At 28.6% G+C, this 25,097-nt stretch overlaps 1 protein-coding gene across 1 annotated transcript in view; it reads left to right on the top strand.

Annotated features, from left to right (window-relative positions):
- The window catches only part of LOC129980920 (band 4.1-like protein 5), a 66,775-nt gene that overhangs the window by 22,907 nt on the left and 18,771 nt on the right, over positions 1 to 25,097 (top strand). Inside the window, exons 2-3 of the mRNA XM_056091408.1 lie at positions 24,394 to 24,498; positions 24,664 to 24,706. Of these exons, the coding sequence (XP_055947383.1) occupies positions 24,394 to 24,498; positions 24,664 to 24,706 (148 nt within the window). The remainder of the gene's footprint in view (positions 1 to 24,393; positions 24,499 to 24,663; positions 24,707 to 25,097) is intronic.

The following is a 25,097-nucleotide window of genomic DNA, read 5'->3' as shown; positions in this document are numbered from 1 at the left end:
TATTGTTATTTTCACACTTTATTGGAAAGTTATGAAGCTTTAATTCTTTATCGCATTCTATGTTTGATTTCCACTTTCTCGTAAATGCGTAACATCTACCGAAGAAACATGGTAATTTACAAAAAGAAAATTCTTTTTCTGCATTCACGAATCGAATGAATTCCACTTTATTTTTTAAATATAGAACAGAATGGAATATCATCAATAAAATGAATTCATTAGTTTCATTTAGTTTATTTTTTAAAAATTATATTTGTTCATGTCTTAATAAACATTATAAACTTAAAAAAATCATCTCGGCAAGCTGAAAGACAAAGATGATTTCTTTACATCTAAATTACTATTTGGCAACGTAAATTATTGACGTTAGGAACAGTCAAAATGAGGGCTTGAAAATCACTTTGCAGCCCCTAACTTCTGAGATATTGTAATAATCGAAAAACTTTAAATACAAATGTTGCTCATCTTAATGAGACGCTAATTTGATTAATTGGATTTATTTTTCTGTCTTCAATATTAAGAAAGTTATAGCGAAATGAAAATTTGTACCCCACCCTTTCCACCCCCTTAGAGCTAGATGGACCATTTATGAACTCATCCGAGTTGTTTACATTTTTAAAAACATATTCCAAGCCAGTTAAAATCCAAACAAAATTACTCTAATTACTCTGTTTACATGCTGGCACCTGGGCAAAACAGTATACGCATACAGACATATATATAAAATTTTAAACGAAGGGTGCTTTGGGTTCTAGGGACCATGTTCGGTGAAGAAATGAAGAAATTTTCCTGAAATCTTATCATGAGAACCATTGCAATAGGTAGTCCTATAGGAATTTATCTAAAAGACTACAAAATCACTACTTTGCTTATATATTTCTTTTTCAAGGATATCTTGTAAAAATCCCAATTGTAAGATTTTTTTTTTCTTCTTTTAAATACCCTGATAGATTCGATGCTATCATTTATCTATAATACGCCTCCCCCCGACCGTCTCTTTTCTACGGCTATTGCTTCCTTCGGGTCATATTCGCATGCATGATACTTGTCCCCTTTAAATGCATGATTCTTTTTCAAGGATAAAATTTTAAGAAAAACCCTTTATTTACCTCCATTTACCTTCAACACTTTATTTTCTATTTCAAATTACCAATACAAAACACTGTGTGTTCTTGTTCCAATAAGGCGGTAAAATTCTTTTAACTGTTCTTACTATATAATGTTATATATTTAACGAGATAATAATAAGATTGTATAATAAAAGGATTTCCAATATATTACTACTCTTATAATGTCTGATAAGTTTATGATTTTTAAAATTATTTTTTTGAATTTGGGTATTGAAAAATAATGTCAGGAATTATTATTTCATTTACTCATCGTAAGATTAAGAATTATTTGAAAATAATTAAAGGATAACTGTAGCGCTTTTATTGCAATAAAATTTCTTGGGTAACCATACATACATATTAATTCTTTCTTAAATTTTCATCTTGGCTCTTCGTAGAAATAAAATGAAATTCTTATTGTTGGATATATTGTGATATTTTAAAACAACCTATTGCAACAGTTAGAAATTAAAATAGGAACTTTTAATAAATTACCCTTGGTTTTTCTTTCTTTTTAGAGAAATTAGTAAGAAAAAGTTAAGTTTTTAACTTTATTCGAAAAAAAAATTGAATTGATTGCAATGCTTTTTGATTTTAGATTATGATGAAACCATTATACAATGAATTTATATCCTTATTATTTTTCATGTCTCATAATAGCATTCAAAGAAATTTTCCATTGTTTCGAAATTTTTCAGTTCATCTGCGAAAGATAGAGGAGTGATTTTTATTCATTTATATCGTCTTTTTATCCGTCAGATGAAGCATTCTTAATCAAAAATTCAATGGTGCCCTTCTTAGATGTAATTAAATTCACATGACATTAAAAAGCATTGTTTATTCTCAAATATTACCGATTATTTTGATTTAGTATAGCTGTTATAAAAACTCATCATACGGTTAGCTTTGTTATACTGAGAAAAAAAAAATCCTTTATATTTAAGTTTAGAATAGAAAATGTTGGTATTTCAAGAATGTGAAATACTTTCGATTGTTTACAATATTACAACGCATCTCCCCCCCCCCCACCTCCCCCGTTAAAAAAAAATTGGAACGGGGTAAAATGATGCATCAAGTGTTTGATATGCCAGAAAAAAAGACATACCAAAAAGGTTTCATTTCATTTATGATTTTTTTTTCTATTAAGGAATGTCAAACATTTTTTTATAGACATACAAGAAATGCTCATGATATTATACGGTATTACAATTTATTGGCTATGACAAATGAAAAAGATATTTAAACTGTCGCAACAATCCGAGTCGATGCCCGGTCGGAAAGTCGTGAGAAAACAATAAACATGCTTTTAAAAAGTACTGTATAGATAGGTGTGCTCGGATGTGGCGAATGTCTGTTTCACCATATATGCGTCAGTTGTAGTTGATGAAATTCGGAAGTATTGAGTTCATTATACAGGATGTTTAGGATCTGATAAATTGTCGTGTTCTAATGAGTAAAAAAGGTCAATAAGAAGAACATTTAATTAAGTGTTGAATAAAAATTGGAATATATATATTTTTTAAATGTTCCTTCAGACCAAGTAGGAAAAATGGGGAAAAAAGTGCAGTCAACTTTATTATTTTGCAAAGAAAGAAAAAAAAAAAAGAGAAGGAAAAAAGCTAAACAAAAAAAATTGTTTATTAGTAAGAAACCAGTAACAAATATGAGAAAGAAAATTAAAATTGTATTGACTGTAAGAGCAATCTATTTGTTAATAGATTAACAATTAAAACGATTCTTGGAGACATAAAAGATGCTAACATTATTGTCTTATTGAATTAACTCTTTGCATTCGGATGGTGACTCTCTTTCACCATTCAAGACATTATATCATTTTGACAGTTTTATTTATTTAATTTTGATTGTTAAAAATACCTGCATAATGGTTAGAAGATGCAAATTAATTAAACGGGAGAATTCAACTTACAACAATTATATATATATTTATTTTTCGGAGCAATAAACATGCCTTTGTGTTAGATAAATAATTATACATCGAATTACTTTTCCAAGTGCAAAGGTTAAATTTAATTATTTAATATATATACTAAGTAGAACAATTGTTTGCTTATTTAATTTTAAGTTAAAAAAAGAAAACCAATGAAGAATTTTTAATTAAAAAATTAATATTTTTGATTTGTAGATTTTAATTTAATAATTTAGTACCCATTGCTTTTTAAAATTATTTTGCTATATTTCGTACGCTCATTTGCTTGTATAAATTCAGAAAAGTCCTGCATTGTAAGAGTTAAATTGCAAATAAAATATTATAAAGTCTGATGATTCATTTTTGAATGATGTGCCAATCTCGAATAAGGAAATAAATGTGACTGTTCGTGATTCGAGAACTTCTATCTGAATGTGAATGAAAGTGAATAAGAATTGCATTACTGAGTAACTAAGCTAACTGAAAACGATATGTTCTATTCCAGCACGTTCCGCTGAACGTGTTCCGACTAATTTTATAAAGCTGAAGCATAACTATTTTTTCCATATCGTTTTGTACAGCTGCTTTTCTGTTTTCCTAATTATTTATTTCTATCTTTTTAATAATTTTGTCTTTTGAACAATTTTTTCAAAAAATAATCATTTATGCATTTCTTTTTCCTCCACACGCTTCTAATTAATTTTATCTTCTCAGCATTTATTTTTCAATTATGTTTTCATGCATCTTTTTTTCCCACACGCTTCCATTTCGTTTTTATCCTGTCTTGATAAAATTGTTAAAATTAGGAAAAATATGGCCACTGACTGAAAGAAGAAGATAAAATCGTCTGCGACAATATGAATTTTAAGTGAATATTCTATTTCTTATTTATCTTGTGGGAAAGTATTTGGTTATAAAATAGTTTTTAAAGTAAAACTAAAATTATTCAACTCTTTTACAATTTGCATCATCATTTAAAAAGCAGAGAACGATGAAAAAGTCTTCGTACGCCACAATATTGCTTCATTTTAATTTTTTTAAAAATTACTCAGCTTCCGAATCTGAATGCAAAAAATTTATTTAGAACTTGTCACTGTGAAAATTTGGAAATCTGTTAATTTTTTTCGTTGTTATTTAAATGAATTCTGAAAAGCAATTTAAAAAATTCATAAATCAGCGAAATGACGATTGATATATATCGATAAGTATTCACAATATGATTTTTTTTTTTTTTTTCTTTTTTCTTTCCCGAGACTGTAAGAGATTGGTCAGTGTATCTAAATATGAAAGATGGGTTGGAAAGAAACATTATTTAGAACGGTAAATAATAGAAGCTGTAAAGTGTGTGCTATTGACAATATGTTGACATAAAAATTAATTCTTATATTTTAGTTGAAACAGTGATTTATAGAAGAAAGAAATTAATTTGTGCATGGAATTAATTAATTTATACTCAACTTTTATATTTGAAAGTAGAACAATGAAAATGCAGGTTCGCTTATATTTATGAGTTGGAAAAAATATAAATTAAACGGTACTTTCTAAGTACAATTTTACCCATACTGTGATAACTCATAAATTAATTTTTCCAATATTCTTAGCTCAAAAAAGTGTGATGAGAAAACGATTTCCTCTCCTTCGTTTTATACACGCGAAAGCTACTACTACACCAATGTTCGTTAATTGGTGGAACAGTAGATACATCGAATAAAAGTCACATTTAATAATTCGGAAGCACATTTTGGGATGTCTCCAAGAAATGAAAATAATTTTATAGCTACTAAAATATTTCTGAGAAAAGGTAATATAAGTTCAACGATTCGCTGATGTAGTCTATAAACTCTCGATAAATTGTAATATTTTTTATCTCGAAATTTTGTATGCGTACTTCTTGTTTAGTTGATTCATATCAGGCGTCTATAATTTGATAACCAGAACACTTCTACTTCTACCCTTGATTTCAGAAATTCTGTTTTTCTATTTATTTTCAAAATTTTTAGTAGTAAATTCAAAGCTGGTAATGTTTCATATAAAAGTCCCTTTTAATCCTTTCAGAATTTCTATCATATTACATAAGGTAGTGCGCTTATTTCCCTTTCTTTCTTTCTTTCGATTCTTTCTCTTCATTTCTTTATTAAAGTATCATAGTATTCTACTGTTCTTCACATACTCTAAACTTACAGCAAATCTTTTACCATGGAAAAAAATGTTGTTGTTTTGGTTTGAGGTTTCTGGAACCCCAAAATGCACGAGCAGAAAATTGGCGATTTATCACTTCTGGTGCATCAATTTTGCGCCTTTAGGGTTATTAGAAAATGTGAAAGAAGGTTGTTACATTTGGTGACTTATCGCCAGCAAAAAGTTACAAAGAGGCTCAAATGCCCGCCATGTACCAGATTCTCCTGTCTAGCCAATAAAGGGCAGGGTCGTAAAAAGTTATCGCCCGAAACAGTACGAAGAAGAAATTGGTAATGAATGCGAAACAGCTAGGGGAGGTATCGAAAGTTATATATATAACGTTTATTAAATTTTCAATTTTTTTAGCTGGCAAAAAATGTTTTGGAGCTCGAACGATTTTGAGATGGTCAAAAATCATCGCTTTTCTAAATGGTGGTGATTGCGAAATGTGAGAACATGATGTTCTTCTGTCGAATTGATGCCACGTGACTTAAAAAAAATAATGTTCTCGCATGATAACTTGAAATTTGCAATAGCAGATTTCAGTTTATTATTATTATTGCGTTGAAACAAAAACAGGCACCTCTTTTTTTTTTTTTTTTTCCCTAAATAGAAGATCAATGATTCGAGGTCGTCTCAGTTTTGTATATCTTCCAACAGCCGGTTGACGGATGGGGTGGTAGAAAGTCGTGACATGGAACATATAAATGTTTATGTTCTTTAATATATTCTTTCTGCTGGGAGATGAATTACTGTATTTTGTCAGAATAAACTCTGTTGTCTTATATTGATAGAAATAATTTATCTGTCTAGTTGAAAAACGACTCATTAAAGTTAGAGGTAAGGAACAACCACCACTGTCTCTTGGCAACTGAATTCATCCTGGAAAACTAGATCCTTCTTTTTCTGTCAGATCGCTTGGGAATGAAGTATATTTTATAACTCCCACAGAGATCTGGAACTACATCAGAGACTTATCTGCGAGTTGTACTTTTTTCTAAATTGTTAGCCAACGAAATGCCAAATATTAATCATTTACAAACAAAGTTACAATATTGAAAGATGTGATAATAATACTGAACTGAAGAAAATTTAAATTACCAATTAATTAAATATACCAATATTCTTAAGATAATTTTGATGTAAAGAAAATGATCAAGGACAATTAAAGGATTTGTTTGAATTTTTGAATTTTATTTATATATATATATACATTCTGTAAATATGTGTAATGAAAATATAATTTCTCCCGCTTATTTAATTTTGGTTGTGAAATATATCCTATTTTGTGACTGCTTAACATTTATGAATACTCTTTTGCACTCACTGTAAATTAAAACTTTTTTTTGGAAAAAAGATTGTTTATTACTTATTCGTTATTATAAAATGATTTATATATTTATATATTTTAAACAATAAGGGAAACCGGAGTATCACCCCCCCCCCCATCCACTTCAAACACTGTTCTAATCTCGCTAATTTTATTTCACACTAAGGATTTTTACTCTTAGATATACAGTAGACTCCCGATTATCCGCGCCTGCCGCACTAAGTTTTTTTTTTTTTTTTTTACTTCCAAGCAAAGAGAAAATGCTTCCAAAGCAAGAAGCAAACACAAATGACTGATTTCTTCAAAAAGGTGTAGTTTTACAGTAATGCTTTTATAATTACATAATACATTACAGTATTAAAACAGTACATATGTATTAATTTTTCTGTCTATCCTTGACGTCTCTCGTAAGTACAAAGCAATTTTCTGTTTTCATTAACAAAATGCATTTTAGGCTAGTTTTGAGTGATATACTAAAATATTAAGCGTTAGTGAAACATTTCCTGCTGTTTATTTTGCGTTTTATTGTATATAAAACAATTTTTCAAAGTTGGAATGACAGTTTTCTCTTTTGCTATACCCGTTTTTAGCTTTTTTCGGATTATCCGCGATTTTTGTTATCCGCGGCGGCCGCGTCACCCAATTCCGCGGATAATCGGGAGTGTACTGTATCAACAATAGTCGACTGTCTCCCGTTACTTGCCATTTTTGAGAAACATTATAAAATAAAACCTTGGCATAGTCTAACTGGACCGAATTCTCCATTTAACTACGCCACTTAAATAAGTAATAAGAATGCTCTATGTTTATTGTGCTAGTGTAATTTAAACTAGTACTTTTATTTGGTGTAATTATAAAGGTTGTCCCAAAATTAAGGCAAGAATTTGCCATCATTCTTGCAGTAAAGTGTTTGCAACCCTATTAAAAAAACATTCGACAGCTGACAGTTTAATGTTAGTAAAAATGGATTGTTACACGATAGAACAACGTGTTAACGCAAGATTTGAATTAAATAAACACTTTTTTCCCTCTTTAAATTGTTGTTATTATTGAATCGTAAAATACACTGAATAGGGTAATGTATGAAATAACACATTGGGCAAATGGTCTCTATGGCTTTACTGGCACATACGCACTCTTTTGTCGAAATTTTCCATGACCATTTCGCATAAATGTGGCTGAATTTCGTTGATGCAATATTAAATTTCTACCTTCAATGCACGCGTGCTTATGGGGTTATTGGCATAGATCCTTCACTTCAAATAACCCAGAAAAAAGAAATCCAGTGGTGTTAAATCACACGATCCAGAAGGTCAATTCTCAAATTTTTGAATTGTGGACGACAGATTTTCATTATTTTTGAAATATTGTTGAATAATGAAAACACGTTCTAGTATGTAACGCTTATATTACTAACCCTAAACTATCAGCTATCATTTTTTAAAATTTAATTTCAGCCTGTCACCCTTTACTGTAGAACTGAAGCGTATAAACAGGGATTATTGTGGCTGGCTATAAAGCTCTACTATCAGCTGTCAAATGTTTTTTTTTTTTTTTTTAATAGAGTTGCCAACACTTTACTGCACGAATGATGGCAAATTCAAATCTTTCATTAATTTTGGAACACCCTTTATATAGTTCATGAAAGTTGGTTGGCATGATTAAATTAATGTCATTAATATGTTGAGTGAACAGCTGATCGCTGAAGGTGGTTAATTAAATATTATTCTATAAAGTTTAAAAATTATTTTCACATTTATTTTATGTTTTTTTATCTGCATTCTGCTAAATTTCTAATATTATCTGTAAATGTAATGCTCACATCTCATCAAAATTCTTGAGTTATTTTCATCACCAAAATAAGCGAGTGAAAGGTGAAACGGTACAACCTATTTTGAGTTTTGTAGCTTGGACATTTTTATGCAATTCACCTTCATCGCCGAAAGTTAATCCCGTCTTATCGCTTGGACATTCTTTAAATCCAAGATTTTTTGCTTTAAATAGTGTATAGTTTGCAGCTGTGGGTTGAACATGCCTCGAATTTTAAGTATGAATCATTCGTGATTTCGCGACGGGATTTTTTAATTTATATACCAGAGGTGCTTGACCTATTTCGGCTTCCTTTGAAAGGAGGAGAAATAAAATATTTAAACTTTGGAAAAGTGACAATTTTACATAACTTACAAATTTAGTAACAATTTTACATAACTTTCTTCCTTTCATTTGTATGCATGGTTGCAGTAATGAAATGAAATATTTGTTTGATAAGTAAATTATTAATTCTGCAAGTTTCCTTCGTTTTTTATGATTTCTCTGCTCATAGTAATTGCTGGTTTTATCCAAAAATAAAATCATATGTACCTAAAAGCCATTCCTTACAAATTTATTCAGAAAGTTGTGAATTCAGTTCATTTCCTTTTTACGTGAGAACTTTTTTTTTTTTTTTTTGCTGTTGAAATGATAGTTTTTCGAAGATATAGTATGAATGTAAAATGAAACTTTTAAAAAATGTCCACTTTTCGGACCTTCCTATTTTTTTTTAAATTTACATTTATCTGTCAATGAACCTTTTAAATTGTGCAAATTTAAGATTTTTTTTTATTTTATTTAATTATTTATTTCTGAGTGTGTGTCTGTGTCATTGCTTACTTCTGCAACTAAACATAAGCTGTAGTTGCCTTAATATTCAAAAATGTTATTTAAAAACGTGCTTTAAATAGAATCTTATTCAATATAGAAAAATAAACCGAATCTTTATATCTTGATAGTTATCAATGATTAAAGAAAAAAAGTAAATGTATCATTTGCAACTATGAAAATATTATAAAATATGCTTAAACGTCTTTAAATGTTAACAAATCTAATAAAGAAAATTTTTGATCAATCAAATGATAAGTTTTTGAATTTTAAAGTGGTGTAAAAATTATTATGGAGCAGTAATATTTTGGAAACTTTCGCGTAATGTTTTCAAAATCTCGCTTAATTTTTAACTAATTGCAAATCTGCCTGGGGGAGAGAAAAAAAAACCCGACCTGTTTATTTCTTTTCAAAATATGTGTGTGCCAAATTTGTGATTCTAGGGCTTGTTGAGCATCCAATCTTTATTTTTAACAGAGATTTTATTTTTTGTCAAAAATTTTTTGTTGCGCTAAGAAAGTACTCTCTTTTTGTTTATTTGCTTATTATTAACTATCCATCTGTAAATTATATATTAATATGACAGAAATGAATACGAAATTTTTCCTCTTTCAAGTTAAGTTCGCTAAATATTGCCCTGCGAAGAGATGAAGGAAAACGGTAAAATGGCAGTTGTTACATAGGAGTAGGCAAAGAACATGCCTGCGACTTTATGTACTGAAACTACCGACAAACATTCTTTGATATACTTTCTTATCGCGTTGGAATTAAGTATATTTACTATGAGTAAGATAATTTGTTTGCATTTATTTAATCGTGATTCACTTTACAAACTGATTATATTGTAGGAATTTCTCTTTCAGTTTTCAATATCGGCAACAGCAGAAATCTTCATTGAGTATTTGCCATTATTGAGTATTTTTTTATTCAGTAGACTGCTTTTTTCCCCTCTATGGAATTGACAACAAAAAATTTAAAAATACTCAGTAATATTATAATCGTTTGTTAGTGAATCATATTTATTGAGGAGTATTACACAAGACGTGACATAGTATATTATATAATCATCTGCAAGTGAAATTTTATTATTGAAAAAAAAAGTGTTAAACAAGTTTCATTTACTTCTAACTTACTTCTTGTTCAAGTAATAGAAATCTATAATGCTGTAATGAATATTTTATGACTAGTAATAAAGACTAATTCAATGCAACGATTATCAAAATGAAAAGTATAACGTTGTGTTTAAAATGTCTCAGACTTTTCTCTGAGACTCGATTCTAATATGAAACAGTGATCAAAACTGGTGTCGATTTTTACTGTTTGTAGTTTTTATTGTGATGATGTGTATCCAAGTGCCTATTACTATTTTTATTTTGTATGAAATTTGATGACTTATAAGGGCAAAAATTTTAAATGTTTGCAAGCCACATGAACCGAATTTTAAGCTTTAATTTGTTATATTACTCTTAACATTAATATGGAAACTTGTATCAAAGAACGATTAGTTGAATCGTACTTGCGCAATACGCATGAAATGCGTCTCACCAATTTTATTTTAAAACGCATTGCGCTCACTATATAACTCAGCATAAGACAACTTGCAATCAGAAGACATATGCAGGCCATTTATCATTTGATTATGACATCATTGGAATGGATTTTAATAAATGTTGCATTTATAGTGTTTCTTTTTGATCATTAGATAATTATTTTAAGTCTCTCCTTTTTTATGTAAATTTCCTACAAAAATTAGCTGGAAAATTTAAAATAATACTCGTAAAGAAAAGGAGCAGACCTGACGAGTTTTTAAGAGAAGCATTATATGTAGATCAACTTTTTATTTTTTTTAAAATTTTCTTCTTTATGAAGTATATTAAAAAAGTACTGTAATTATAAAAAAAAAAATGACCTAGAGATATTGGCGAATTTTCACGTTTCAACCCCTCACCTCCTTCCAAGTACGAAAAGCACATTTGCATGTCGGTTTGGGAACACAATGATTCTAAAACGTTTTGAACTGGTTTTTTGAGATTTGGTACATGGTCTTAACACCATATTTGTAAATTTCTATCACATTTCAATGGAATTCATTCACAGAAAGTTTATCTCTGTTCGTGTGCAAGTGAACAACAAAGCATTAAGAGCTAGATAGATGGAATCTGGCCATCTGTAGCTCTATATATTTGAATGCATGTAATGGCGATTACTTAAAAGCATTCTAACTTCGATAAACTGTAATTTGTAAGCGTGTTACTAAAATTCTGGCCCTGTGTCAGATGTTGGTTTTAATCGGTCGAGAAAAGTTGTCCAAAATACATCCGCAATTTTCTTCCCTTTACTACGCAGCACAATACGCTCATGTATGGGACTCTGAAAATAAAAATCTGAGCATTTGTTGCCTTCTCGGCCTTATTCAAAGCTCAGTAAAGGTATAATGCTTTTTTTTTTAATTAGGAAGTATGCGAGAAAATTTCTAGAAGACAATTTGCGCTAATTTATAATGAAATAATAACTACTAATAAAGGAAATGAAACGAAAATGGTCAATTTTATAGTTTAAATCTGTAGATTAGTTTTTTAGGATATTAGGGTTTCAAATATGATCTATTTCTTATGTTTAAAAAATTTGTTTTTTCCAGTTTTATGAAATAAAGCTTTAAGCAGGAACTGTCACTGCGTTTATTATATTATTTTTTTAAAGAACCCTTAATGGATTTCTTATTTGGCCTTGTTTTAAAAACCTATCCCGTCTTATAACAGACACCTGACTAATTTATATTATTAGTTGAAAATGAATAAATCGTGCATATACTGGCACTGGAAACGCTTTCCATTAACATAAATGCAGGTGTTCGCTGAAATAGGTTCGGAACACCGGCTGTTCACACGTAGTGCTTGAAATTGTAAGATTGCGCTATGACCTCCATTGTCGTGTTGTATTCGAAATTTTCGTGAAGTGTGCACCACTGTAGCTGTATTGTAACGAATCAATTTTCTTCTTCCCGGACCGGTTTTCCTCGCGAAAATTGATTCTTATTTATGAGCGGGAAAGAGAGAGAGACCATTACCTTGTTTATGTAAAACACCGGACATCCTTTTTTGCGAACTTCTGAAGAGGACGCGTCCAGCACGCTCTGATGCGTCGAGCTGGAAGGCAAAATTTAACATGATTTTTCTGTAGAATATGCTATTTGATGGGGGAGGAAATGAAAAAAACAAAGAAAGAAAGAGAGAATTGTGTCGTATTTTGAGAAATTTGTATTTTGTTCTGGTGTTTTGAGCTCTAAATTCGCAATTTGAAAGACATTAAGATCTATCAAATATCTTAATGCTACCGATAGTGAATAAATCAGACGAATAAAAGGAAACCAAGTGTATAAGTTTCGATATATGGAAAGCATTTTGAACCATTTTAATGTGATAATGCTTATAGGTTGACATACTTTTTATGATTGCTATATGCCTGGTACGAAAATCGTTCAGAACGCTCTATAGGGTAAATTGTTAGATCGTGTTTGCAAAATTCGACAGTTACTTCTTGGTTAGTAGATACACACTAACAAAGTATTTATGAAGCTGTTTATTAAATTTTTAATTAAAAATTATTCGAAATTTTAGCTTTATCCAGGGCATTAATTAAGGACATGAGAAACCTGAGACAACAGATGATAATGTCCCCTCCCCCCTCCATTTCTATAGTTTCCTTTAACATTAATCACTTTTTTTCCTTTAAAGTTGATAAATTCCTTAACATTTAAAAAAAATTATGTAGTGTAATCAAATGAAATGTTTACGATAAGTGCGTCGTTTAAGTGTGCTACTTTATGTTGTTTATGATTCATCTTAAATCCAGTTAAGTCAAAAAGAATTTACTATCCCAAACTTTTTGACTTTATCTAATCTGATTAGTCATTAATGTATTCGCATGTATGAAGTTTATATCTAATTAGATAAATAGTTTCACGATTTGAAAAGTAAAAATATAAATATCATTAGCAAAGTTTAATATTTCAATTTTTTTTAATAAAATTTATATAGAGAGACTTTCTTCTCAGTTGGGGACTGTCAAGCTTGGGTCTTTGGGACTCCACGTTTGTTGCTCTGAGGGTTGTTACAACCTTGCGTTTTTCCTCACTTACTTCAGAGTATACTTTTGCACAAGAAGAAATTTTATTCCACTTTAAATTTTTAGAAAAATAATTTTTTCAATTATACCAATTTTATTTCCGTACAGTGTTTTTCACTAATCATAAGAAAGTTATAGAAATTATTTTACAACAATGCTTTTCATCGTTTTAGTTATAAGATTTATATTCAGTCGCGTTGCCGACAGTATTAAATACCTTTTCTTTGTATGCTCTTTATTGGTGCTGTATAATTGAGACAAAATTTTTATATTGAAATAAAGACAAGTGAACGAAATCTAAAACGTTATCACGCAAAGATGTTTTGAACTAGAGGCTCGAATTTTTTCTTGAAACTTACCGACAGTGTAAAGAACGAACTTTGAAATATTTTAAAACTTTTTATTCTTTCCTGAGATGTTCTGTAGAATGTCTAGGATTTTATATAAAACACCCTGCAAATTTTCGGTAATGTTTGATTTGATTTGTAATGTTTTCTAATTTTGACGCTATACGACTTTCATAAAAGAGCCACTACGGCGCAAAATTGATAAGTTCGAATTGGAAGTAGATTACGAGAACGACTCCTGACACTTCCATCCCAACTTTCGTGCCACTACAACATGAAGAGGCCTCATTCACAATAGAAAACATTAGGTTCACTAGTCATACATTGACAACGAATCTTCTTCACGATTGAATCTTAAACTTGTAATCTTTCAGTTTCCAAGCTAAGATCAGGTCACCGTAATCTTTCTTTCAATGAATGAAAAAGCTTTTAATGGAAAGATGTATTTAAAATTAAATAAAAGAAATGCAAAATAATAAATATTATTATTCTACAGAAACATTAATACTCCAATTTCAACAATTTGTTTCTTGCTAACTGGATGCAATTTTGAATCGCACATAGCGATCTTTGTCTTGCAGACAAATATAAAGCTGAAATACTTTCTGCCAGCTAGTTTTTTTAGTATCTGAATTCCATACTTTGTGGCTGAAGAATGGTCATAAAGAAGTTTGTGTTGTCTGAAAGATAATGATAAAAAATCTGAATTCTATTAACTCGAATTTCTTGCATACTTCCTTATAAAAATGCTACCTAATTGCCAGTGATCAAAAATGATAATATTTATGTGTTATGCAATCTAACGTTTTCGATTAATATCCATTAAAGTCGATTAAAGTTTATTTTTTCTGTTGATTGTTTCTCATAGTTATTTTTTTGATTTCATAATTTTAAGGTTTTCTGGCCGTAACCTCAGTTTATATATATATATATATATATATATATATATATATATATACAAAAGTATTAGAATCAAGTTAATAGGAAAAACAAAAATCAAATAAAAATTAAACCAAAAAAATTATAAAAAATATAAAAAAAGAATCCGGCCTGAAGACTTTTTCAAGGGTCACCCTCAAGCAGGGATTCAAAGAAAGGGATTTTTTCTGTGAGGAAATACAGACATTGTCTAATAATGATTCCTCGTGACCCGAAAATCCCCTGAAATTATGCTCAAGAGATACACCATTTTAACAGAAAGGATTTTTGTTTCGTTTTCAAACTTTTTCTTACTTAAGATTGGTTACTATATATATATATATATAATATGAGGTAAATTAATCTAATCTATTTTACTATTTTTGATGGTCTTATTATTTCCATTACCCTGGCTATATATTTGGATGGATCTAAGGATATAGCTGTTGGTTGAACGGAGTTGTACCGCTCTCAAAAAATAAAATGCAGCATAAAAGTCTGATTTAAATCCTGATTAATTTCCTAATATTTATATTAATTTAGTCCGTATTAACTTCATTCTAAAATGCCCTCTTATTTCCTGATCCGATTCTCACTTTTTTATTTAATTATTTCTACACGCGCTTTATAAAACTGCTGAAATCAGTAGGTTTTCACATTCTGAGTGAAGAAATAAAAGTACCTAATGGTTACAACATTCCTTTAAAGATACCTAAATTTCTCTTTCCTAAGACTATACGTGTCAAAAAAAAAAAAAAAAATCTCTATCCAAATCTCGTAGTAAAACCACCGAAAGGAAAAATTCCGATCTCTTCTTTTGCTCATGTGCCGCGATGTAGACTGACGTATTTCTTACCGCTAATTCTTTGTACGTAAATTATGTCTCCCGTAGTGAATTGAATCGAAATTTTAAAATTTCAAGTTTCTTTTATTCGAACACGCGACTGCTACAATATACTTATTTTTACATTCATATATATATGTTTGAGAGAATGAATGCTAATATTTTTATTCTACTGTTTTTCCTTAAATTTTCGCATTTTTTACTTTACCTTTTACTTTTATTATGTAAAGAGAAGCTATTATAATTGCCAAAAAATGTGACCTTGAGATTCTGACAAAATCTCTGGATTCCTGATTTCCCGCCTAAAAATCAAATTTTTATCTTCTCATACACAAAGAGAAAGTATTGTAATTAATTGTCAAAAAGTTCGAATTCGAGATTTTTCTGAATTGTTCGCGTTTCAGGTTTCTCTAAATCTGGAAAGTACATTTTATTGGAATTCTGTCTGTGCGCATGAACTCAATAAATCACCCCCCCCCTTTTTTTAGATGACAAAATTTAATATATGGTCTTTACTAGATTTCTATCAAATTTTGAATGAAATATGTTTACAAGTAATTTATTTGAATACAAGAAAACACGTTAACTCAAACACATAAAGGGCTAGATAAATAAGATATGATCGTCGGTTTGCAAATTTGAATCAGATCCCAAAATAAATTGACCGTGAAATATGCAGAGATTTTGTAATTAAAAATGGATTATATTTTCTTTCGTATACATGAGTGATAATGCTCAAATAAATAAGAGCAAAAATTTTAAATTTATAGAATAACGTACAAAATAAGTAAATATAGAATTAACTATTCAAGTTCTTCTTTCAGAAAAAAGATAAAATTACTGTTTTCAAAGGAAACAAAATTATTAATTCTAATCTCACAAGTGCTGACCTTGAGGATAGGACAAAACATGTTAGTTTGAGGGCGAGCTGGTTGACACATTTCTAACAATAAGGTCTTAATTTATTGTTTTCCTGCTTTGATAGAATTTATAAAGAAAAGAATATTAAAAATGGTTCCACATTGGTAAGCAGAATTCTTCAGAATCATGTTGGTCGAGCATAAAGTTATAAGCCGTGACCTTCAGAGTAATTGAAAGTAGAGCGAAGAAAATTGCATAGAAATGCTTGACCTGTCGCAGGTGTACTAAGAATACTATTTTCCCCCTTGGCTAAAAATGTATTTAATTTTTCCCCATTTGAAAATTTATTTGCAGAAAGAACAAGTTTTTTTTTTTTTTAATGCTATTTTGGAGAGACATTCTTCATTTCTTGGCATTTTTATTAATTCAGTTTTTATAAATAATCATTACCGTAAACATGAGTTAATGTTTAAAACTGTTTTGTTACATAATTTATTTTTTTAAATATTTTCGTATCACAGTTGAAGTTAATTACTATTCAAACGATTATTAACTTTCGTTTGCTGCTTAACTGTTATTTTTTAATTTTTTTTTACTATTATTTTGAAAACTTCGAATGTTTCCTATTTTTATTGTGTGATAATGTACAAATGATTTTGTTTTGGATTCTTTTTTTTATCAGGTGAGTGAATACTTTTAATACATTTTAATCTTTAAACGTATGATTTTTTTTCGATCAAAATTTTTATTGCAATTTTTAATTGCATTTTTTTTTAAGTTATTGCTGTTTCAAAGCTGCTCCGTAATATGGGATGACTTTATTAAATTCTATTTATCTGTTAAAATCAGATGAAAACTGTATCGTTTCCAAAATGTATTTAGGATAGATATATCTTTTTATAGCTTTTACGTTGAATTTTAAAAGTATGGTTTTAATAGAAAATTGTTTTAAATAATATAATTAAAAAAATCTTTCATTTTCCCCTCTCTCTGTCTCACTTTACTTCTAAATATATAAAACCTGGTATATGAACTGAATATATTTGTCGATCAATATTTTAAATAACGCCTTTTTTGACAGAAGTTCTTATTCTTTTGTGGAAATCTGAAACTTCCACCTTCAAGTGGTTTCTATAGACTTTAGAATGCAGGAGTAAATATGAACTATAACCTTTAAAAAAAATTCGCAAATAATACAAAAGCGTAGAAGCTGCGCAATGGCAATGGAATTCTTTTCAGCTTGCTTCTCCGACTTTTAAAAAAAAAAGAATATTTTTTATGCTCAAAAGATATTATTTTCATCTATCTGAGTGTTGGCCTGTATTAAAGGATATTTTGACTATTTATTCATAGAATTTTATTCTATTAAAAGTTTGTCACTGTAGCAATTTTTTAATTTTAGAGTTTGCCTTTAAGATTCTTTAAAATATATTTAAGGTGTCTTGTGCACCATTTTAAATCAATCTACAAAATAAACGAAGGAAATTCAGCAGCAGATAAAAGTATAAAGCTAAATTATATTTTTAATTTTTTTATGATATGTGACTAGATGATATTTATTATGCGAATCTAAATATATATATATATATATATATATATAATATAGTAATAAGTATGGGAAAGCTCTGATATTTGGATGTGTAATCAGTTTCTCGGATTTGCATAAAAAGAACAATCAGATGCTTACCCATTCAAAAAATTCAGATATTTTTAATAACAAGTAATATTTGCAGTTGTGTACTAAATATTCTGCCTCCCACCCCCGTTTTCGTAAACAAATTACTTCTGTTCAAACTAAGAAATTTAAACTTCTTTTACTAAATTAACGATTAAAAAATTTAGAATCGTTAAAAATATTTTAAAAATAAAATAATAAACCTTTATTTTTAAAAAAGTATCCCATTTTCTACAATGAATTTATTTCGATTTTTTTGAAGTGGGTGTAATTTCTAACCTTTCATTAAAAATAAATCAAATTTTTAGTATTTTTTATATATTTATTGAGAAGGTAAATCACGTGTTTATGTTTCAGTTTGGATCTCTGTTTTTAATGCATTTTTTTATGTACTCTGATGACACATGGATGTTTGAATTATTAGAAACAGACTGGAAGTCATCTTTGTTGTCTGTGTTCCAAATAATGAGATCGGATCTCTGCTGTAGAAACAGTGACTTGGAAATAGAACTAAAACCCATTCAAACCCATATCAAACTAAATGTATTTATTCGCAAGTGTGTATTTTTCTCCTCTTTCTCCAACAGATGATCCAAAGTATCCTTGGATAATATTAACTTAGTTAATCGAGATTTTAATGTATGTGTTCACCTTTACGTCTTATTTTATTGCAATTGCTAAACTATAATTTTCCTCCCTCTACAAGATAGAAACTTATTGTCTACCTGTACGAAGAATCCATATTATAAAATATTACCGAGAACATTTATGGAACATGCTCTGCTATTAATGTATTGAACAATATATTCTAAGCATTTTAAATTCTGATTGTAGAATCAATAGTAGTAACCACATGGCTAAAGTCCAATTAATTTGGTCTCTCTAGGTCATTTTTTTTAAATCTGTATCTTTGCTACTGTTGATTAAAATAGTTTGTACACCAGTCAAACCGGAATTTTTTTTATAACAATTTGAATATTAGAGTGGAAAACAATTATTGAAAACATAATTGAGGGAAGAAACATTTATTAAATGCAATCTTATGTAACTTATTTGGTTATTTATCCAGAAAAATCCCAGATTGCCTGTGTTTAAGATGTTTCCTATTTAAATTTTTAATTTGAAGACTGCATAAATTTATAATATATAAAATGTCGATCGTGTGTTTGTATTCTTTCATCTCTGATACATATCTATAATTTTTTTGTTCAATTTTGATGAAATTTGTCATGGGTATTCTTCAAAGCTAATGATAGACCACTATAAACTTTTGATGACCACTAGACCAATGATAGACCACTATAAACTTTTGATGACCACTAGACCAATGATAGACCACTATAAAGTCCAAAACTGATTTAAAATATTAGTTCAAGTAAAATTTAGCCAGCTTTTTATTTTATTTTATTGTTATAGTTGTTTTAATCCCACTTGTGGTGAGCGAGTTGATAGAAATTGGGAATCCAACAAATCCTTAATGGGTCGAATTTTATTGATACATATTGTCAAACTGGCATTGCAGCACATAAGTGCATCCAAAAATAAAAGTTTGATTCAATTCTAATATATAGCATATTGTTCTTCTTCGAGAATTTTCAAGGGAAAATTGGCCTGCATTTGTATTTCGCATATGGAAAAACCTAAAAAACCTCCAGTTTTCAGCTTTGCTAGTGCAGATCTGATTAACAATGTGATCGGAGGACAGAATCCAAAACTTTCTTCCATTTCATGATCTTCTGCCGTTTTATGCCTTAAGGCACTAGGCCTTTATTTGTCGCAGATATTTTATACTCAGGCGCTTACTGTTAACAAGCTTCCTGACTCAAGTCAACTTAGGTACGAATTGTTACTTAATGTTTATATCATAATAATAAAGTACCTTAAATAAAAATAATTCAAGAACGAAAGGTTTAAAATAGTTTTCCCTGATATTATTTCCTTCCACATATTTTCGTTTAATGAAAATTCGCATATTTGTATTCATTAATTTTTAAAAGAAATGCATAAAGTCGTCCACTTTATTATTATAATTTAATTATGTTGTTTGAAGCATCATCCTTCCTTAAAACAATTATCAGCGTCTACCAGGAAATAATTATCTTAAATTCTCTGAGTGAACATATACACTTGTTTTGAATTGAAATAGTTTTGATGCCTTTCTACTTGAGAAATACTTGAATGCCTTTCTGAAAATGGTTTATAAGATTTTGAAACTTAAGATAATTTCTTTGCAGATTTCATTAATGTGCGTTTAGTCACAGCGGTAGGAAGTAAGATCTTGCCTAAAGAAGCACGTGATGTTTCATATCCTGTTGATTCGTCAAAAGGAACTGGCAAGATGGGATTACTTATTTTTTCCTATTTGTGGTTGGAATCATCAGAATATTAAGCTTCGTTTTTCTCATAACTTATAGCGCCTATGTATTGTTTGTAAATTATGCTCAGTGGTTTTGGAATCATTTTTGTCTTGTCGCCATTTATGGGATTAGTTTTTATTTATTTATTTATTATTTATTTTTTAATATTGCGGAGATTGACAAATAACGACTCACAAAACATTACTATGGAGGCATTACATGAATTTGACCTTCCACAGGATACAATAGGATCGGAATTCAGTCATGTGAATGATTGTTTGTTTGTGATATTTATATTATGTATCCAAGCATTCATTTTCAAACCATGATGTTTCATTCATTCATTTTAATAATGTCTGTATAATAATCTAAAAAATAATTTTATAAATCAGATTATGGAATACTGAACGTAATTTCGCATATTCCTTTGATTATATAGTCACTTACTCAATTATTTTAGACAATTGAAAATGTTTTATTTTCATTCGAAATAAATTATTTGAATTAGAATTTTTTAACCAATTGCTAATTCAATTTGATAATGCTTATATATGTTGGCATTTTATCTATAAATTACGTCATACATGATGAAAAAAATTTCAAAATGCTCTACAGAGCATGTTATTAAGATCTAGATCTACCAAATTTGTGTATTAGATTCCAAGAAAGAGTTTTCAAAATTCTTATTCAATTTTTAATTAAAAATTAATAAAGATTTCTTTAATTTTTCTTTAATAACTTGAGCATATTATTACATAAAATCCATTTTTATGCTTTTTTATTTTTTTAAAAATTCTCTTTTGTGAAACCAATTATGGTTTTTTCCCCCATTTGATTCGAACGCATTTTCGGTTTTTAATAATTTTTTTAATATATTTTACAACAATATTTTTTATTGCTTCCATTATTATATTGCACACACACTCAACTATATTAAATATATTTTGTATTTGCACATTATCGCTGATATATTATTCAATCTAATTTTTTTTAATATAGGTAAATCAAGACTAAAAATATTATAATGGTACGAGTTTCAAGCTACATGTTCGATTTCTTTTATCTATGAGATCTACATTTTAAAGAGCTTATATGGCTAAAAATTCTTGTTATTGCAATCATATTTGAACGAAAATGTCATAAAATTGCGGAATATTTTCAAATTATTCAAATGCTTCTGGTATGATTTATATCAATATATTATACCTTCTATGCGTACATTAGCCATTTAACTTTGAATGAATAATATTTATTTGTTTCAATTAATATTTCGTAATTGTAAGCAGAAAAAAATACACCTGAAAAATAACACAGTCCATTTTGTTTTATTTTTTACTATCCCATATTCCCGTAACTTGATATTAGTTTCATATCACCGAATGACCTATTTATTTTTCCACCAATTTCTTATGGTTGATACTTTTTTTACTTTTATTGCCATTATGATTACTTTCCGGCCTTTTTTCACCTGCCTCACGCAATCCGTTTGACACTTGAAAAGATACTGCCTTTGAATTCATCGAATTTGAATTTTTATTTTTGTTTCTGGCACGTGAAAACATCATATTTTGATTTTGTTATTCGTGTTTCTTCAGTTTTTGAAAAGATCGACCCAAATCGGAGAAAGACTGTGTTATGCGGATAAATTTTTATATATGACCTATGAAGAAAGAATAACGCTGAATGGGGGCAACTGAAAGGTTTTTACAAAGGTCTTTAGTTTGAAAATGCAATATAAAGTTTAAAAAACTTTTGTCCGTTTGTACTTAAAACCTATCACATGCCAAAATAAAAGAGAGAAGTTATAACTATAAAAATGAGATTATTTAATTTTTATTTATTACTAACAATTTCTCCTATCTGTTTCGAAAATCTGTTTTGTAAATCCCTATATACGATGTTCTTCTGTCTTAGTAATTTTTTAACAATTTAATTTACATGCTGATCTTGATATTAAGTATTTATTAAACTATTATTTTCAGAAATTTCATTTATGTCGCTTAAAAATAAACCAGTAGCATTTAGCGACCAACTATACACCACTATATTAGTAATAATAATAATTTAGCCTTGTCAACCAAACCGAATATTTGCTAGTGTATTGTAAAAAATTCTATTCGTGTTAGACAAGCTTATATGAGTACGGCCGTTCATTAGAGTCCATTCATGATCAATTATTAAAATGGATCAAGTTTAACACAAAATTTGTTAAAAAACCCTGGAAATGTATCAATTTGATAAAAAAAAAATTAGGTGAGTTTCATTCAAATTCATACTTTTAAATACTTTCTTGTGTGACTAACTTTTTTTTTAGAACGGATATTTATTATTTGATACATATCATATTCTAGAGTAGATTCTTTAGAACATGATGAGCATATCGGACAATTCATCTACAACACTTAATATTATGGGATAAGTGTGTGTTTCCATTTCTTCCCTCTGAAAAAAAAAAACTGTTGTTCATCATTAAAAATGATGGAACAATCTTTAAACAACAAGAAATGATTTAACTCGGTAATTTGAGGCAGTTCTCGCTTAACTCGTTCGACGCATTTCAACCAGCGTACAAAAATAAATGCGAAATTCACATCGCAGAAAAATCAATTCAGAAGCTGAAAATATTCTCATATTTCTTGATGTGACAGATGATGAAACTTATGTTTTTAATATGATCTTGAAGCAAAGTGGGAAATAAAAGTAAAAAAAAAAAAAAAAGAATATTACTGCAAACAAACAAAGGAAAAAAAACCCATCCGAAATCAAAAATATGTTTATTAGATATCTTATATATATTAGATATTAGATAGATTAGACTAGTATAGATAGTATTAGCATAGATTAGACTAGTATAGATTAGATTAGATTAGTATATTAGATATGTTTATTAGATATAAGGAGTATCATCCATAAGAAACTAGTTTAAAACTGATAAATTACTAATAAGTACCATTAAATGTTTTGATGAGTTTGATGGCCAGAATTCGATTAATTTGTCATAAATATCGGGATGAAAATAGTATTTTTTTTTTTTTCATGATAAGGTACAAAATCACAAATCACTTATTATTCGAAGATTTTTGACCAAAAAATAACATGTGTGTAATAAATCATTCACCGTATTCACCTGATTTAGCAACTTGGAATAATCATTTTATTCCCAGAACTTAATAATGAAGTTTAAAAGGTGTTATTTCCATGATATTTCAACTATATTAACAACTCTGCCGCGGACTTGGATGGCCACTCCCAGACTGCACTTTAACAGACATTTAAATAATTATTAGAACTCTGCAACAAAAATAAGGAAGACAGGAATGCTTATTTTGAATTAAAAACCAAAACAAATAACGATGTCTTGTTTCCATTCCATTTAGACCCAGTCTTGAAAATTGTTTCATGCAATGGTTTTGTGTGCGTCAAATGCTTAAGCATATCAATAATTTTTAAATAAGAAGTTGAATATTCACTTTATTTCAAAATCTTGTTATATATCTGAAATACAAAATCAAATTAAAAATAATTGTCTTCGAAACTGTATTCCTAACCACTGGTTTTAAGAATACAGCAAAGACTACTGCGTAAAAAGAATAAGCATGAAACCCCTTTTATACAAATTAATGATACATACAATCAATTACGTAAGCATATGATAAGTAAATATTTAAAACGAACTTGGCTATTGGTTTGAATTGAATGTGAATTAGTATAAATACAAAAGGTTTAGGTTGTAACGCAAGTAAGCATTACATAAAAAGTTGCGAATGATTGAATCTTAAATGAATAACTGTAATGTATGTTTCTTCGTCTGTCAGGATACTAAATAATTTTGCTTTTAAATATATAGTTTTAGTATACATAATAACAATAATTTAAAATTAAATTGTACTCAGATTTGTGAAATGCTTTTAAATGAAATCACAATTTGCGATTATTTAATTGAATGTAATGGCACAGCCTCTATCTTTCATTGTGTTAATGAATTGTCAGTGTTCATCGATGAGTTACTCAAAAAATATTTATGAAATTTCAGTTGATTGTCACTTTACTATTTTTCTTAAATAGTGACTTTTTCTTTGTTTCAGAAAAAAGCCCTTGGTTCTGATTTATTGGAGCAAGTCTTTTACCACATAGACTTAGTGGAAAAGGATTATTTTGGACTTCACTATAATGACGAGTTTAACGTTCAGGTAATTATGAAATTTTCTACTAAATCTTATCTAAAATTATAATAAAATAAATCACTTTGATCTTTTTATTGCTCTGTCTCTCTCTCTATATATGTGTAATATATTGGAACTTTTATAAATATAAATATATTTTCAAAGGTTGATTATATATTTATTTATTTGCAGCATTGGTTGGATCCCACCAAAGAAATTAAGAAGCAAGTTAAAGGTACCATTTTATAATTTTATTTTAAATTGCCAACTTTGTATTATTTACAGTTAATAACGGTGTAGCATCTTTAACCTAAAATAAGAAAATTCGAAACTTAATAACTCGGGTTTTTTTTTTGTTTTTTTTTCCCTCACCATCATAGAGTAGTTGACTTTAAATATCCTTACTTTAGAATGTTAGTCTGTTGAAAATATTTTAGTTCATGAAGAATATTATACTGTGACTAGAATATAAAAAATTTCAAATCCTTTTATACTTAATAGGACCTAAAGGCTATATAAAAATTTATTAATTTTTTCAATGGTACATTTATTAATTGAAATAATATAAAATTCTTTACGTCATTTAGAATATTTTTCTTGTTGGAAATATATGTCTGTCTCTAAAG

This window comes from Argiope bruennichi, chromosome 8, assembly GCF_947563725.1.
Source record: "Argiope bruennichi chromosome 8, qqArgBrue1.1, whole genome shotgun sequence".
NCBI classification, from domain to species: Eukaryota; Metazoa; Arthropoda; class Arachnida; order Araneae; family Araneidae; genus Argiope; species Argiope bruennichi.
Note: the sequence above shows the minus strand (reverse complement) of the source record. Positions and strands in the feature narration are given on the sequence as shown.